This window comes from Doryrhamphus excisus, chromosome 18, assembly GCF_030265055.1.
Source record: "Doryrhamphus excisus isolate RoL2022-K1 chromosome 18, RoL_Dexc_1.0, whole genome shotgun sequence".
NCBI lineage: Eukaryota > Metazoa > Chordata > Actinopteri > Syngnathiformes > Syngnathidae > Doryrhamphus > Doryrhamphus excisus.
The window spans coordinates 10060903-10077270 of record NC_080483.1 but is presented as its reverse complement, the minus strand read 5'-3'; the positions used below and the strand labels follow the sequence as shown (position 1 = coordinate 10077270).

General features: G+C 39.8%; 1 protein-coding gene across 1 annotated transcript; it reads right to left on the bottom strand.

Annotated features, from left to right (window-relative positions):
- Positions 1–3092: 3092 nt before the first annotated feature.
- Positions 3093–16206, bottom strand: LOC131106316 (protein Wnt-2b-A-like). Its single transcript, XM_058055247.1, has 5 exons — positions 15822–16206; positions 12290–12510; positions 10384–10661; positions 9101–9365; positions 3093–5373 (listed from the first exon to the last, which is right to left on the bottom strand). The coding sequence occupies exons 1-5, from the start codon at positions 15950–15952 to the stop codon at positions 5144–5146; spliced, it is 1125 nt and encodes a 374-aa protein (XP_057911230.1). The 5' UTR covers positions 15953–16206; the 3' UTR covers positions 3093–5143.
- Positions 16207–16368: the final 162 nt, after the last annotated feature.

Here is a 16368-nt window from a genome sequence, read left to right as displayed (position 1 = left end):
TAGGGCTGCACGGCGGTCGAGTGGTTAGCGCGCAGACCTCACAGCGAGGAGACTACGGTTCAATTCCACCCTCGGCCATCTCTGTGTGTAGTTTGCATGTTCTCCCTGTGCATGCGTGGGTTTTCTGCCGGTACTCCAGTTTCCTCCCACATTCCAAAAACATGCTAGGTTAATTGTCGACTATGAATGTGAGTGTGAATGGTTGTTTGTCTATATGTGCCATGTGATTGGCTGGCGACCAGTCCAGGGTGTACCCCGCCTCTGATCTAAAAGTCCCCTTTTACCTAATAGAGGAACATTAGCAAACAAAGTTCCCACTTTGACAATAATCCCCTAAACGTTTGAACCACAAATACTCACTCACAGGTTGCAAATTGTAGGCTTACACTAACAAAAAAGTGTAGCAATTAGCTTGTTTGAAAGCTAGTCGTCCACTCACACATCACACAAAACACACAGCAGCCTCCTGTGTTTGCAAGGATCAGCTCCAAGAGTATTAGCTAAATATCACCTCTGCGCTCTGAGTGTGTTCAGATCATGTCTGTTTAGTTTGACTTGGCTCAGTCAACTCGCTAATTACACATGTGTGCATTGCATATGAGCCAACTCCATTGCTATTCTACATTTTTATCCTATTGCAACATCATATAGTTGACATTTAATGCATGTATACATTGTTCTTTTTACCTTATCTCCACAAGTAATCATGTTTAAATGAATGTCTTAATCAGCACTGGTCATATCAATCCATGACATCAACATTTACTCTATATGCACTACTTTATTGTATACACAGGACTGTTCCTGTTTACTGTATGGATATTTATCATGGATTTAGACAAGTTGGGGACAGGGATATATTGTGTTTATCGGGAAAATGACATATCACTAAATCTTTTTGCACATTATGACACATTAGTGATGTTTCGTGCCTAATATGAAGAAAAATACCAGAAACATTAATTCCGCAGGGATGGTTTTAAGCTTTGTTAAACTTTTAGACACCTATGACATCATCTATAACACCCATAAACTATGCATGAAAAAAAGGTATTATTTTCTTTTCAATGGTTTACGAGTGCACTCTGATTACTTGATAACATGTTGTAAATGTTAGAGGAGTGGATCCTCAAAATCATTTTGGACAAATTTGGTACATATATTGATTACAAAATCATACTTATGTCATGTAAGCCTCTAAACTATAAATTCCACAATTGTGTTTTTGCTTTTTCTTTGGCTTTTGTCAACCTTTTTTGTGATACCGACATAGATTTTCCAGTGAATATGAACTGAGTACAGTAAGATGAACATAGCGACATAAGTGGTGCATGCATGTGCGTCCAGGCTGCTAAGTACAGTATGGTAGTACATGGCTCTATAGTAGAGTCAGTCAACCTCAAGTCGTTATCATGTAGCGGTGAGTCAGTGGAAGTATTTGTCAACCCATGAGTCAGTGAAAGTCGAGTCTTTGTGACTCAGTGACTCAAGAGTTTGTGATTTGATACAATGACCAGATGTGATGCTTCATCCACAAGGTTAATTAATACAGTTACACACATAGTGACAGTAATAGTTGGACAATTAAATGACACCTTAACTGATTACCTTTTTATAATTAGCTAGCAGTAGCAGGGCGGAGTAAGTGACCGAGTTAAAGGACATAACTACAGTAAACCTCGGATATATCGGATTCAATTGTTCCCACTGGTTTTGTCCAATATAAGCGAAATCCGTTATATGCGTATACCGGAAAATGTCCGTTTTACGCATATATCGGATTTATATCCGGTATATGCGTAAATCGGATTTTATCCGTTATAAAAAGGCACTTCCTTGACTATGTTTCCAATGTACCTGGACACGCAGGCAACGCTGCAAACGCTGCAAATGACGTCGTATAGCGGCCTGTCACGATTTGGCGAATCGGAGCGCCACGATGCGGCCATCCGATATATGCGAGGGAAATTTCATGGAAATGCATTGGAACGGGACTGGAGATTTTGTCCGAAATAGGCGAAATCCGTTATAAAAAATCCGATGTATGAAATGAATTTTTATTGGAAATGCATTACAGAAAAATCGGTTCTTTTTTATCTGTCCGTTGTGAGCGAATTTCCGATATATCCGAGTCCGATATATCCGAGGTTTACTGTACCTGTGATTCCCAATTCACTTTGAGTTTTAAACAAACAGGTCTGTAGTATGTACACATGACGGTTAAGAGTGTTCAAATATTAACTTACAGTATTGCCTTTACAGCTGATAGAAGTTTTATGATTCCAACCGTTATGACTCTGGAGCGGAATCATTCACTTTGTATCAAAATTTTTATTATAGAAATATGCAGAATTAGGAGGCCGAACTTTGAGGTTCCACTGTATTTCACATTTAAACACAATGATTCACTTTACCTCAAAGCATGTACTTCAGTATCTTTTGACATTATTTTCCAAGCTAATAAACATAGGAAAACGAGGAACTTGCAATGCAGTGCATCTTCTCATAAATAAAGGATCTTGGTTATCTCTTCGGTTGGAAAGGACCACCCTGAAATTTCTCATAGTCAGTTGACGTGACCAATGCTCAGACTGTTGCTATGCAGCATCTGTCAATTGTGTCACTGGAAAGAAAATCTCCCCTGTAGTCACCTGACACTGAACCAACTGCGCTGAAGCTCGCCAAGCTACAGTAGCGTTGTCTCGATCCCATTCATGAAAGGAGTGACACGGTGGATCAACAAGGTTTAATATAGAAACAGGAAGGTATTTTGGGGACCTTCTTTGCCAAGGTGAACAGTCGAGCAAACCTACAGTACCATTCAAAAGTTTGGGAATGCTTTTGCAGTCTATTGAGTTAAAAAGTGTCTCCGAACTGTTGATTGGTAGTGTATACGTATTTGGAACATATTTCTTAATCAGATTTATCATATTTTTGGGGGGGTCTATTACTTTATTTTTTTGTTCTTTATTCTTTTTATTGTTAGAACTTGCCTTCCAAGATGACGTAATGTCTGTTTTGGTCAAATAGTTCAAATAAATTACCTGCAAAAAATGCAACGTATACTCCAGTGCGACTTTTTTTTTACCTAATTACCGTATTTTCCGCACTATAAGGCGCACCTAAAATCTGATTTTTTTTTAAAAAAGCTGACTATGCGCCGTATAATCCGGTGCGCCTTATATATGGATCAATATTGAGCCGCGACAGGTCTCGCAACTTACGGTAAGCAGCCACCGACTCCATTTTTCCCGTAGAAGAAGAAGTGCGCTGTGCATACTGGGAAATATTAAACAACGATTCACTTTCATTTGTGCGTTTGTATAAAGACCCTGAAATGGCTCCTATTAAGAGACACGCTTACAACGCAGAGTTTAAACTCAAGGCGATCAGTCACGCAGTAGAACATGGAAATAGAGCAGCAGCAAGAGAGTTTAACATTAATGAATCGATGGTGCGGAAGTGGAGGAAGCATGAGGATGAGCTGCGCCAAGTAAAGAAGACTAAACAAAGTCATTTTGCACATTACGAGTGTCACTATACTGCGATTGCACTAACGTTTAATTTACCATAACAGTATCAGACGGTTTTTTGCGCGTTGACTAAATGGAGGAAAAGTAAAATGTTATGCCTTGCTGTTGTTCAAAGATGTTAAAGATGTGTCACGAAAATGCTTTACCTCAGAGAAAATAATAAAACAGCTGTTTATTCATTTTGGGAGTGAATGGAGTTGTGGAAAGCTTGTTTGTTATCTATTAATAAAGTTTGACTGACCTATCTGACTGTTTTGTTGACATTCCCTTTAGCGCGGCACCATCTAATGGTTGCATAACGTAACTACAGCCTCTACTGTAGCGCCTTATAATGCGATGCGCCTTATGTATGGAAAAAGTTTTAAAATATATCATTCATTGAAGGTGCGCCTTATAACACGGTGCGCCGTATAGTGCGGAAAATACGGTATACATTTTTGGCTTTGTGCGACTTATACTCCGGAGCGACTTATAGTCCAGAAAATACGCTAATTTTCTTGAAAGCGAGTCTTTTCCATCTCTTCACAAGTGTAGCGGATTATTGTGACCACTTAGCATGCCATTCCACAATAAACACACACAGATAAAACTCATCATTTACTTTCTCTTTTTGTTGTTTGGCTCAGCGTGTCGTTTGGCCTTTTTCAAAACACTTTACTTTGGCTCCCATCCTCAAAATTGCGTGCACTTGGAAAAAATGTGTTGACGCTTTACATTTTGCAGCTTGTTGTCAAATTCATTTAGTGGCCCTTGTGAGGTTTGGCTCTCCGATGGCTTAACATGACTTCTCTGGGTGCATTAAGCAGATGTTTAAAAAGTCCAATTTGAGGCTCCGATGCTACTTGACTGTTTCTTTCTGCAATGTCATGGCTTGATTTCAATACTGATGCTTCATTTCTTCTACACCATTTAAAAAAAAAAAAAAAAGAAAAACCTTCATGCAGTTTTTCTTAACCTAAATACTCAGAATATTTGGAAATTTAGTTTATAACCACAAAAGGAAAACATCCACGGATATAAAAAATGAGCATTGTGTGTGTGTGTGTGTGTGTGTGTGAGACTCAAAACAAGCAAAGACAAAGAGACCAGAGTAGAAATTGAACAAGATTTCAATGAGGCATAAAAAGTCAATGTGGGAAAAAGAATGTCCAACATCAACACGAGACCTTGCTTTTTTTTTTTTTTGTAAAGATGTCTCTCTCTCTCTTTTTCTCTCTCTCTCTCTCTCTCTTTCTTGGATGGAAAGTCCTCACTAGCAGCAAGGAGATACAATTTCATTCATTTTCAGTAGCTGTGTATTGCTTTTAAATGGAAAGTCGCACTCTGACAGTGTTTTTATCTGCAAGGGGCTTCTCTCTTCTTAGCTCCCATCTGTGTGCTAAATAGTACGGGTATTATTAGTACTGTCAAAAAATACAACTACTGGTGCATATACACAACAATATTCAGCCGTATCAAAAAAGTGCCACAAAAAAAGCAGCTCACAATTGAAAACTTGGCATATTTTCCAGTTTCCGGTCAATGAAAATCCTGGGAAAATGTTTCATAGTGGGAGAAATCCTCGTCACTACATCCCACAGTGTTTACCGTGACGTGATGCTTAGGTTAGGTTAGGTTAAGTCCAGCCAATCGGGTCGCTTGTGAGGCTTGCAGGTGTGAATGTCCACAGTGTCCTCACAGTCTTTGCACTCAACCTTGCAGCACCACTTGAACTTACACTCGCACTGGCTGAGGCGTTTGACCCGCATGGTGTCGTAGCCACGCCCACAGCACATGACCTCGCAGCCATCGGTGCCGCGCGAGGATTTGTTGCATACTCGGCCCGCTGTGCCCAAGGAACCTGCGTCACAAGAGAACAATATTGTAATACTTGTTGTGACATCACATCTTCTGCAAGTACAATTTGCAGATAAATCGAGATTCTATGTTAGCATGGTGTGCACTAAAGTACCCGTCACAAATATGGAGACACTCTCTCATTCAAAATGATGCAGAAGTGTCTAGAAACGTTTGATTGGTAGTGTCATTTCCGATGATTGGGTCACATGATCAGCCATATTAGGCAGGCTTGTCGTGGTGAGCTTATTTTAGACAATCAGGACGTTCGACATAAACAATAACTTAAGTCAAAACTCTGTATGACCCTCTCTGATCATCTTACCATGAAACCAGAATTCCAGATACCTTAGATTGTAAAATTATCTCCTTCCAATTACCAGGAAAACCAGAGGTTTAGTTACATTGAAAGATTGCAGAGGAAACAAAGGTCTCCCGTTCTTGGAATTGTTTTGCTATGTCAAAATAAGACTTCTATTTGTGTTGACGCTATCTCAAACTTGAGTTCCCTGGTGGTTAACATCTACTGTCAAAGACGGTACAAGGTTCTAGTCTGTGTTCTATCAGCATCGATTTTTGACAGACTTTTATGGAATCTGTACACGTAAGATTTTCCCTGGTAACTGTTACTGGTAACTGTTAACAGCTATCAGTGTCACGTTCGACATAAACAATAACTTCAAAACTCCAACAGTACAGTACCAGTGTGACTCTCTCTGATCATCTTACCATCAAACCAGAATTCCAGATACCTTAGATTGTAAAATCCTTCCAATTACCAGGAAAAACAGAGCTTTAGTTACATTGAAAGATTGTAGAGGAAGCGAAGGTCTCCCGTCAAAATCAGTAGTTTTTTTGCCGGCACTCTAACGTCTGAATTCCTCAATTTAATCATTTTATGGGATTGTCTCAATATGTCAAGCCAACATCAACCAATCCCTTTTGAATGTGGTCTTACACAAGACTAATGGTCTGATGGCAGTAAAAGACAAAAGACAGTATGTGTTTCTAATTGGCACTCGGACTCTGGAACTGCTTAATTGTGTCAAACCAAGAATCATACCTACGTATACTGAAAGATTTGGAACTGTTCTTCAAATTACAGAGTAAGAAAAAATCAGAGTAAGATGCACATTTATATTTGAAAGATATCGTTCACTACAGACCAGGTAGCTGAAGTCAGAGGTGTTTCTAGCACTCTTTTAAACATTCTTGGAATTGTTTTGCTATGTCAAAATAAGACTTCTATTTGTGTCGACGCTATCTCAAACTTGAGTTCCCCGGTGGTTAACATTTACTGTCAAAGACGGTACAAGGTTCTAGTCTGTGTTCTATCAGCATCAATTTTTGACAGACTTTTATGGAATCCGTACACGTAAGTCTTTCCCTTGTAGCTGTTACTCTACATTATTAAAAATCTAAGAAAACAGTGTATACATGAAAAGGAATATTCCAATCTCCTGTCTACATGGACCGCTATAATCAAACGGAATAGTCAATGGGGCATGCGCAGTAAAACGTAAACAACATCACGTGATTCATCGAAGATGGTGAACGAGAGTTTGATTACCACGGTTGTTGGGACAGTTGCTACGCTTTTTTGCAGTTGCGAGTTTTTCGGCCGTCCAGTCTTGCGATTACGTTCAGTTCTTTTAAAGTTTGTATCAAAAACAAACTTTCCGATGTAGTCCAGTGATGACTGCTCGCCGCCATTTTCAAAACCTGAGAGACGTCTGCGTGCTACGTCACGTTTTCGATTGATCGGGTACAAGATACCTCAATCGGATTGGGGAAAGGAATATTCCACCCCCGTGAATCCGATTTTTTTATTCATTCGGATTGGCACTTTTCTTTCGGAATGAGGATAGATTCTTTCCGTTTGAGCAAATAACCCAAATGGAATTGGAATATTTGAGTCCATGTAAACATGGCTACTGTCACTTGTGAGTATGAAGCTGAAATATCAGATTCCTCTGTAGAGGTTACATTCCCAGACAGGTCGTTCAAAGACTCTCGGACCCCGAAATCAAAGCTGTACTCAGGTGTAAAGATCAAATGCCACCAATAATGACAGAGCATCCCTGATGGAAAAGAGGAGGGATGAAGAGCAGATATTCCCCTCGGGCTGCTAGGAGCCCAGCTTAAAAGTGACCAAAGGAAGGATTTGAAAAATAAGCCCGCATATATCCCTGGGCCGTGAATTCCAACACAATGGAGATTAGAGCTAAGGAGGCATCATAAGCTCCTTTTAAGATCACTTTTTAACAACCTTCCCTTTGAGCCAACACACTGTCATTACATCAGGTATCAGCCTGCAGCCACACCAACTGTGTGAACTACGCCATCGCAACGAGCCTATTAAGCGAGTCTTCACGCTCTATTGAAGAGACTGGATTTGAGCAGGGAGACGGACCTTAACAAAGCAAAGCAAACGGCAGGAATTAAAGCAGATGCTTGAGGTCAAATCGTTGAACTTTAAGCTGTGATGGAATGCAAACCTTCACTTGACGGCATTCATATTCACATGGCAGGAAATGAGGTGGCACCAAGCACCTGTTGGCTACAATGTAAACTGTCTATGATATCAATTTAATTACAGTGCATTTTCCTCAAAACAACTGTCTTAATAATGACTGATTCTGATTGGACCTACTAGACCTCACAGCTAGGAGACCAGGGTTCAATTCCACCCTCGGCCATCTCTGTGGAGTTTGCATGTTCTTCTTCCCGTGCATGCGTGGGTTTTCTCCGGGTACTCCGGTTTCCTCCCACATTCCAAAAACATGCTAGGTTAATTGGGGACTCCAAATTGTCTCCAAATATGAATGTGAGTGTGAATGGTTGTTTGTCTATATGTGCCCTGTGATTGGCTGGCGACCCCGCCTCTCGCCCCAAGACAGCTGGGATAGGCTCCAGCACCCCCGCGACCCTCGTGAAGAAAAAGCGGTAGAAAATGAATGAATGAATGAATGAATGGATTGTGCAGGTGTACCTAAAGTGCCCAGTATCGTTTCCGAAATGTCTTAAGGCAGGGGTCTCAAACACGCGGCCCGCAGGCCAAATGTGGCCCGCAGGACACTAGTTGATATGAAAGTTTAATGTTTGATATGTATGCTGTATGGTATCATGTACCCAGAAAAAATTATTACGTTTGATTAATGTTCATGTTAAAGGTTAAATAACTGTTAATAGTTATCCTCCCTATCCGTGTGGAAGTGGTAAGTTTTTGGCTATTTAAGTTTAAAGGAAATAACTTGAAGGCTACCGTTTAGGTCGCTAGCTCTCTAGTTTGCGAGTTAGTATGTGTCTCAAGACCCTGCAGTTGCGCAATATGTTGTAAATAAAACAAAGTATAAATGTGACTATAGTCGTGTTTTGTCAAGTGTACGGGGTTCTAATAATGATTTGTTAATTTTAATCTGAAAAAAAATAATTTGTCTACCCACCAACTATATGTGGTTTCTTAAGTTTTTATTATTTGTGTAGAAAAAATAAAAAGTAAGATATTTGAGAACAGTGGAATGTTTTATAAGAGCTTTTGCGTTTTTTTTTTTTTTTTGGAAAACCTGATGCGGCCCAGTCTCACCCAGACCCGAGCTCCAGTGGCCCCCAAGTAAATTGAGTTTGAGACCCCTGTCTTAAGGTGTTAAGTCGTGCTTTAAATACTCATCTAGGGCGTATTAATGAAATGTTTGCAGACTTGTACTTTTTTCCAAGGATTTTCTCGATACCTGCTGCTCGATCCATGAGGCAATAATCGGGCGAGTTCTCGACGTACACCAGCTCGTTCTTGGTACTGCCCTTGAAGTCCCTGTCGGCCACCATGAAGCCCGTGCCGTCCTGATTCATGGTCACCTCCACGGCCGTGTTGTACTTCTTGCGGAGGTAGTCGCCTGTCCGCCTGAAGTCAGACATGGCCAACCAGCATGTCCTCACGGAACAGGAGCCGCTGACGCCGTGACACTTGCACTCCAGCTTCATGAAGCGCTTCACTGCCTGGAGCACAGGTCAAAGGTGACAACAGGGTGTTAAGCCTACGATGGTTGCCCCGTGGCGAAGGTGTGATCAAGACTGGAAGGTATGTTACGACTTGTTTTAGATATGACTTAACTTATTGCTTTGTTATGATTGGTTGAGTTACAGTTCTGTGGATTGGTAGCATGTGTGCCTGGCTAAAATTAGGTATGAATAGGAATATGGTAATAGTTTTATTTCATTTGAACATGCATCAGATTACAATTGAATGCATCACATAATCAGTTCACAGTTCCACATGTCCAAAAGGAGTAGGAAGAAGCAAAGCTTATTAAATCCTACCCCTCCATCTGGTACTTTGGAACTACTTACATTTGTTCACTTCCTGCCTTTCTAATATAATTAAAGTTTAAAAAAAAATTAAGTAAAAAGTTTTTTTTTTAATAAAAAAAAAAAATGTAATTGTAATTTTTCACATACCGAAGTACGTATGTACGTATTTAACGTAGTCCTAGCATATAAGTGTTTCAAATGTAGTTCTTCCCTGAGATCATATTTCTCCTCTCTTGTAGAGAAGTATTGGATGACATTTTTAGGTAATTGGTTATTTTTAGCCTTATGCATTATTAAGCAATTATAGCAAGTTGAAGTATTTGTGATTTTAGAAATAAGGAGTTAGTATGTTCTCTGTAGGCGGCATTATGAATTATCCTTACTGACCTTTTTTGCAGCACATTTAGCGAGTGAAGATTGCTTTTATAGTTATTAGCCCATATTTAAGTAAGATATGGTAGAACCAGAGAGCAATAAAATTGAAAACAAATTTTGCTTCGTTCAATATTGAAATATTTCTGGCCACCTTATGTTGTATATTTATATTTATTTATATAAATGTAGATATAGTTAAACTAATATTTACTTTTCTGGTACTTCAGAACTGGACTCTGACTACCTTAAAAACGGCAATTACTTTTATCATATCTGCTCTCCCCCGGATTTCTTTGATTTCCACTTGTTTTTCACCCACCAAGCCGCTCACCATTCGTCCACAGCGGTTGTTGTGGAGGTTCATGAGTGCCCGAGCGTCCTTCACCATCCTCTCACGAGCGTCCACAAAGGCCTTTGCAAACTTGATGCCGTAATTGATGTTGTCGCTGCAGCCGCCCCAATCAAAGTTGCCCCTGTGGTCGCTGGATTGGCCACGCTTGTGGCCGTCGCAGTTGCAGATCTTGATCTCGCCCTGGCTGCACGCCCTGGTGATGGCGTAGACCACACCGGCCGAGGAGATGGCGTACACGAATGCGGCTTCTCTGCTGCCTAGTAAGATGGAACAATGAGCCTTTTACAGTCGTCACTCGTCACACTTTGGAAAAAAAAATAAATTTAGTAGTTGACTAGGGACTATTACCTGTATTTGTCAAAAAATATTGATTTAGATAACATTGATTAGACATGGGGCGGCACGGCGGTCTAGTGGTTAGCGCGCAGACCTCACAGCTAGGAGACCAGGGTTCAATTCCACTCTCGGCCATCTCTGTGTGGAGTTTGCATGTTCTCCCCGTGCATGCGTGGGTTTTCTCCGGGTACTCCGGTTTCCTCCCACATTCCAAAAACATGCTAGGTTAATTGGCGACTCCAAATTGTCCATAGGTATGAATGTGAGTGTGAATGGTTGTTTGTCTATATGTGCCCTGTGATTGGCTGGCGACCAGTCCAGTCTGTACCCCGCCTCTCGCCCGAAGACAGCTGGGATAGGCTCCCGCGACCCTCGTGAGGAAAAAAGCGGTAGAAAATGAATGAATGAATGATTAGACATGACATTATACTGCATGGAGTTGGCCATGACATAGTAGAAAAAAGTTCTCCTCCCATTCCATGTGGAAGTGGTACATTTTTGGCTTCTTACTTTACTTCTTCTTCCAAACTCTGTTTGAAACCCATTCTTAAGTTTAGAATAAACAAATTGTAGGCTAACTAGCTAGGTAGCATGCTATGTTTCACCTAGCCTGTCCATTACAGCTGAGCAATATGGTGTAAACAAATAATAATAGGAGTGTTATGGTGACTATTGGGGTGTTACTTCATGTTTACAGGGCAGTAATAACGGTAAAGATATTTATTTAGAAATTCACTTATAGCAGTCGGGTCTGGAACCAAATAAAGGAGGCACGGCTGCGTAGCTCCTTGTCAGGATCAACCAATCAGAATCCCTGTCACAGGTTTCCACAATAGCCATAATACACAGGCTAAGGAGGCTCTGCTACCACCTTAGAAGCTGGAAATTTGCTGCGTCAACTTTTCTCCACCTATTCCATGCTGGTTTTGTCCGGTAAATGTTGGTGTCTTATTAATTCTACCTAGCAACAAGTGGCAAAAAAAACAATCTAATTGCCTGCAGGCTGCACTCAGATATAACTGGCATCGATATCTGGCCCCAACACCTGACTCGAGAAGGCTATTTTTCCAGTAAGTCTAGAGAGCTGTCCATGTAAGGCAGATTGTTGCGGGTTCTACAGCTTGTCAGCCATGACATCACAGCCCAGGCCGACTCTCCTTTCACCTTTTTTTTTTTTTACTCTGTCGCTGAGTTTTGTTTTCATTTTCGAGAAGACAAGACCCACCTAGCTCCTCCTGCCTCCTGTCCTCGGCGCAACCAAGCAGAAGACAGGCGATATGTCAGGGAGTCTGCCAGAAACATCTAGCCAAATATTTACATCTCCTATTACTGTTTATACATCAGCAGCGTGGATCTCTCAATACGCTGCTTGTTTTCCCAGAGAAAATCCACTTTCACTTATTCCCAAGAAGGAGACAAAAAACACCTTCTCCTTGTGTTTACATGGAGGAATTATTCATGAGACGTTCATCCATTCATGATGTGATAACAGTGGAGACTTTTACAAGGGTGATTAAGTCGAGTGTCATTGCCATTCGTGCATACTCACTTCGCAGCATCACCCTGCCAAACACAGTGTGGTCCCGGTCCAGGGTGCTGCAGTTCCAGCGCTGGTGTCTGAACTGGTGCTGGCACTCCTTGATCCACTCTTTGGCGCCCTCCCCGATGGACTGCATCAAGTCCGGGTGGCGCTGGCAGAGCTGCCGCTGCTTGTTCACCAGACCCGGAATGTTGTCGCAGATCACCCGTGCTCCCAACGCTCCAATGTACCTGTGCGGGTCATTACGCTTATTTCAGACAGGTCGTATATCCCGAATTTACAGTATATTACACCACAGCTAGTTTTCATGATTAAAAATCCAAACGAATGAACTCGAAAATATCTCATTTAAAATGTATGAAAATGGGAAATTTAATGCCATATTTATTATATTTAATTATATTAAATATTATATTTATATTTTATATTATTTTTTTATATTTATTTAACCTATTTTGTGTTTGATTCTTGACCAATTTTATGAAGTTTTCTGTTTAATGGCATTTTCTATATTTGAATGGCCAATTAATATAACTTCTATAATTATGAGCTACATTCTAAAATATTAGTATTTATTAATTAATACATTTTATGGCAAAAAAATACATATTAAAAAATATATATTAAAAATACTTGTTTTATTGAATTATTATTATAATTTACTTTTGTTTGTGTAATTTAGAAATTTGTGTCACAATCATATTATAATCCTTAATTTTTTTATAATTAACTTTTTTATTTTTTAATTAAGTTATTATTGTCATTCATTTAATTTAACTTAACATGGTATCAGAATTAATCACAACTAATTTTACCTGATAGATTTAATCTATATATTCTGGCATGCCGATAGCTACTGGTAGATCGCCTCCAATGTAGTTTGGATCACGTAAACGTGACTTTGTAGATGTCATATCAGTCAGACATCAGTCAGGTGACATTAAGCTCCTCTCCTGATTCGCTCTTGAAGCTATGTACACACGGAGATGCAACTTTCATCTTTATTGTTTTGATTTCGGATAAATTAACTGAGCAATAAAATGCTTATATCTCTAATAAACGTCATCTGTTCACTTGTAGTGGATAGTTATGTAAAAAAAAAAAAGTCAATTATTTGATGGATTTGGTTTGTGTCATGAACTCCATTGTAAAAATTGGTGTTTTATAAACTTCGGTTTATTAAACTATTATTTCATGATAAAATGGAAAATGTGTGCATTGCTGAAAGCTTTTAATATGTTGCCTTGAGTTCGGCTGCATTTTCTTTTGCATAATCATTTTCAATTGTTGTATATAGGTAATGTTTGATAGCAAATGCTAACTGTACGTAAAGCATGAACGTCTACGTTTTATCTATCTTTTTATTGTCTATGTTAAATCTTTGGAGGTGACAGTGGTTTTCTGTAAGCTTTAATCACTCCAAATCAGTTCATTTGTCAATATTTTCCTTCATTGCCCCTCTCATGGCCTTGAATCCCAAATTCAGGAAGAGATTATTAAATTCCTCACGTTCAACGAAAAAGCACAGACCTTAGCTTCCTGCTCCATTCACACACACACATAATCCCCACTATTCTTAAAAAGGGTGGATCACATGGTGGTGGTACCATGCTGCTTCTAAGAGGCGAGGGGGGGGGGGGGGGGGGCACACAAGGACAGTCCCATACAGGACAAGTAACCATTTCAACGTGAAGTGCTCCCCATCTCGACTATTCGCCGCCGCCGCCTCAGCTTCCCTTTGTGTCGCCACCAGTGAGCTGGCAGTTTCCACTCCCGTTATGGCCGTCGTCCTCTTAACTATGTGACTGAGGAGTAAAGCTGAGCAGGAGCACTACTTGTGTTTATTGTCTTGTACACACCGGCTGTGCCAAAAAGAGCCTTGCCGCTCTCCGTTGAGAGCACACACACTTAGACTCGCGCCAAATGATCCCAATGCTTCTTTTGTCATTAGCTCCTCTCTCCCACTGGAATGTCTGTTTGTTTGCATGAAACACAACCAACTATAATACTATAATACTGGATTACAACCAGTCCAATTACGACCATACATGATATTTACTTTAAGTGTAAGTTTACAGACACTTTAGAATGAGAAAGTGTCAAATGTTTAGAGACACTATTGCATCACATCACATTTTTGAAGTTCTTGCATATTAAGCATCTTTTCACAGCCTTTATTCAGCACAAAGGCAAACGTCTGGATACACTTTTGCATCGCGTCGAATTAGAAAGTGTCTTGAAACCTTTGAGTGCTATTGTATGGAGCACAATGATTATAGAAATAATCTGTTCCTAGATGAGAATCATAAAACCTTTGTTAAAATACAAAAAAAAAGTTAAAAAACATAAATAATAAGTTAAAAAAACTTAAATAATAAGTTAAAAATAAGTTAACCAGTCGAACGGTGGCCAAATTACATTACATTCCTTTTGCTTTACTTTAGTTTTATTATTATTTAGTTTGTGTATTATTTAGTTTTATTATACACCTTGTACTTCGGTATGTTACAAAAAAAATAAAATAAAATAAAATTAAGAAAAAAATTAAAATTAAAAACCTTAAAAAAATTTTTTTTTTACTTAAATTGTATTAGAAAGGCAAGAAGTGAACAAATGTAACAGTTCCTGATTGTAAAAGTACCAGATGGAGGGGTAGGATTTAATAAGCTTTGCTTCTTCCTACTCCTTTTGGACATGTGGAACTGTGAACTGATTATGTGATGCATTCAATTGTAATCTGATGCATGTTCAAATGAAATAAAACCATTACCATTATACGGTGCTTCACTTTGTTTTACACTTGAATCCCAGTCACAACGTGACTAAACATTGACATTACATGACATCCTATGGCAGCTGTGCATGTTTAAACAAACAACTAAAGGAACATGTATACTACGGTAATGGTAATGGTTTTATTTCATTTGAACATGCATCAGATTACAATTGAATGCATCACATAATCAGTTCACAGTTCCACATGTCCAAAAGGAGTAGGAAGAAGCAAAGCTTATGAAATCCTACCCCTCCATCTGGTACTTTTACAATCAGTAACTGTTACATTTGTTCACTTCCTGCTTTCCAAGTTTATTTTTTATTTGTTTTAGTTTTTTTGTCACGTATATGACACATAACTATTTCATATGCATGTATTAAAGAAGACCGGTATCAATTTCAGGGGAGTGTGATGTTGGGTTTAGGGTGTTTTTAGTCTCTGTTTTAAGTCATTTATTCATGCAACAGCACCCGCACCTGCCACTTGGATGGTTATAGGGGAGATTATATAGTCGTCCCCCCCCCCTCCCCCCAAAGCATTCATCTTCATCAGGCAGGGGGCCACAACATTAATTACACCTGCACACTTTTTTTTGTGTACAATTTTGAAGTTATCACTATTGCGTCTGGTGCACCATTAGTAATATCAGCTAAATAAGATGTATTTTTTATTATGTTTTACTCATATGCAATACAATATTAATCAGATACTATTGATAATATTCATTTCTTGTATTTGAAAGAATATGATTGAAATATCACTCACCACCACGATGAATCCACCCTGGGTGTGAAGATGAGCAGCAGCCAAATGAGAATGTAGACTTTAGATAAAGGTTTGGAGTGCGGATGCAACTTCCTGACCGCCATAGTGAACTTGACGTGACACAACAACATGAAGAATTAGTTCCTTCTCATCTTCTGGAAGTATCGTGGGTGTGCAGGAACCCCATCATTGAACCATCCCCGGCTGAGCGCGTTCATTCCAGTCCACAGCAAACTGATCCACGGGATCAGTTGTGGTCATTACGCGCACGGTGCACAGGCGGCTTCCACTCCAGGATAGTGTCGAGTAGGAGAAGCCGTCATCGGATAGAAAGTGCAAGGATATCCGAGGGAAGTAGAGTATGAAGTCCGGGCGGAAGATGCGCACACACTGAGTGCTGCTCCTGGGCGTCAAAAGGCTGTGACACACCTACCTTAGCACACCCCCATAAGACACCCTGGACACCCCCCCTTTTTTGACTGCAACGGTGCATGCTAGATTTACCTTTATAGCTACTATCGTACTTAGTATGGGATTTTGTACAAAA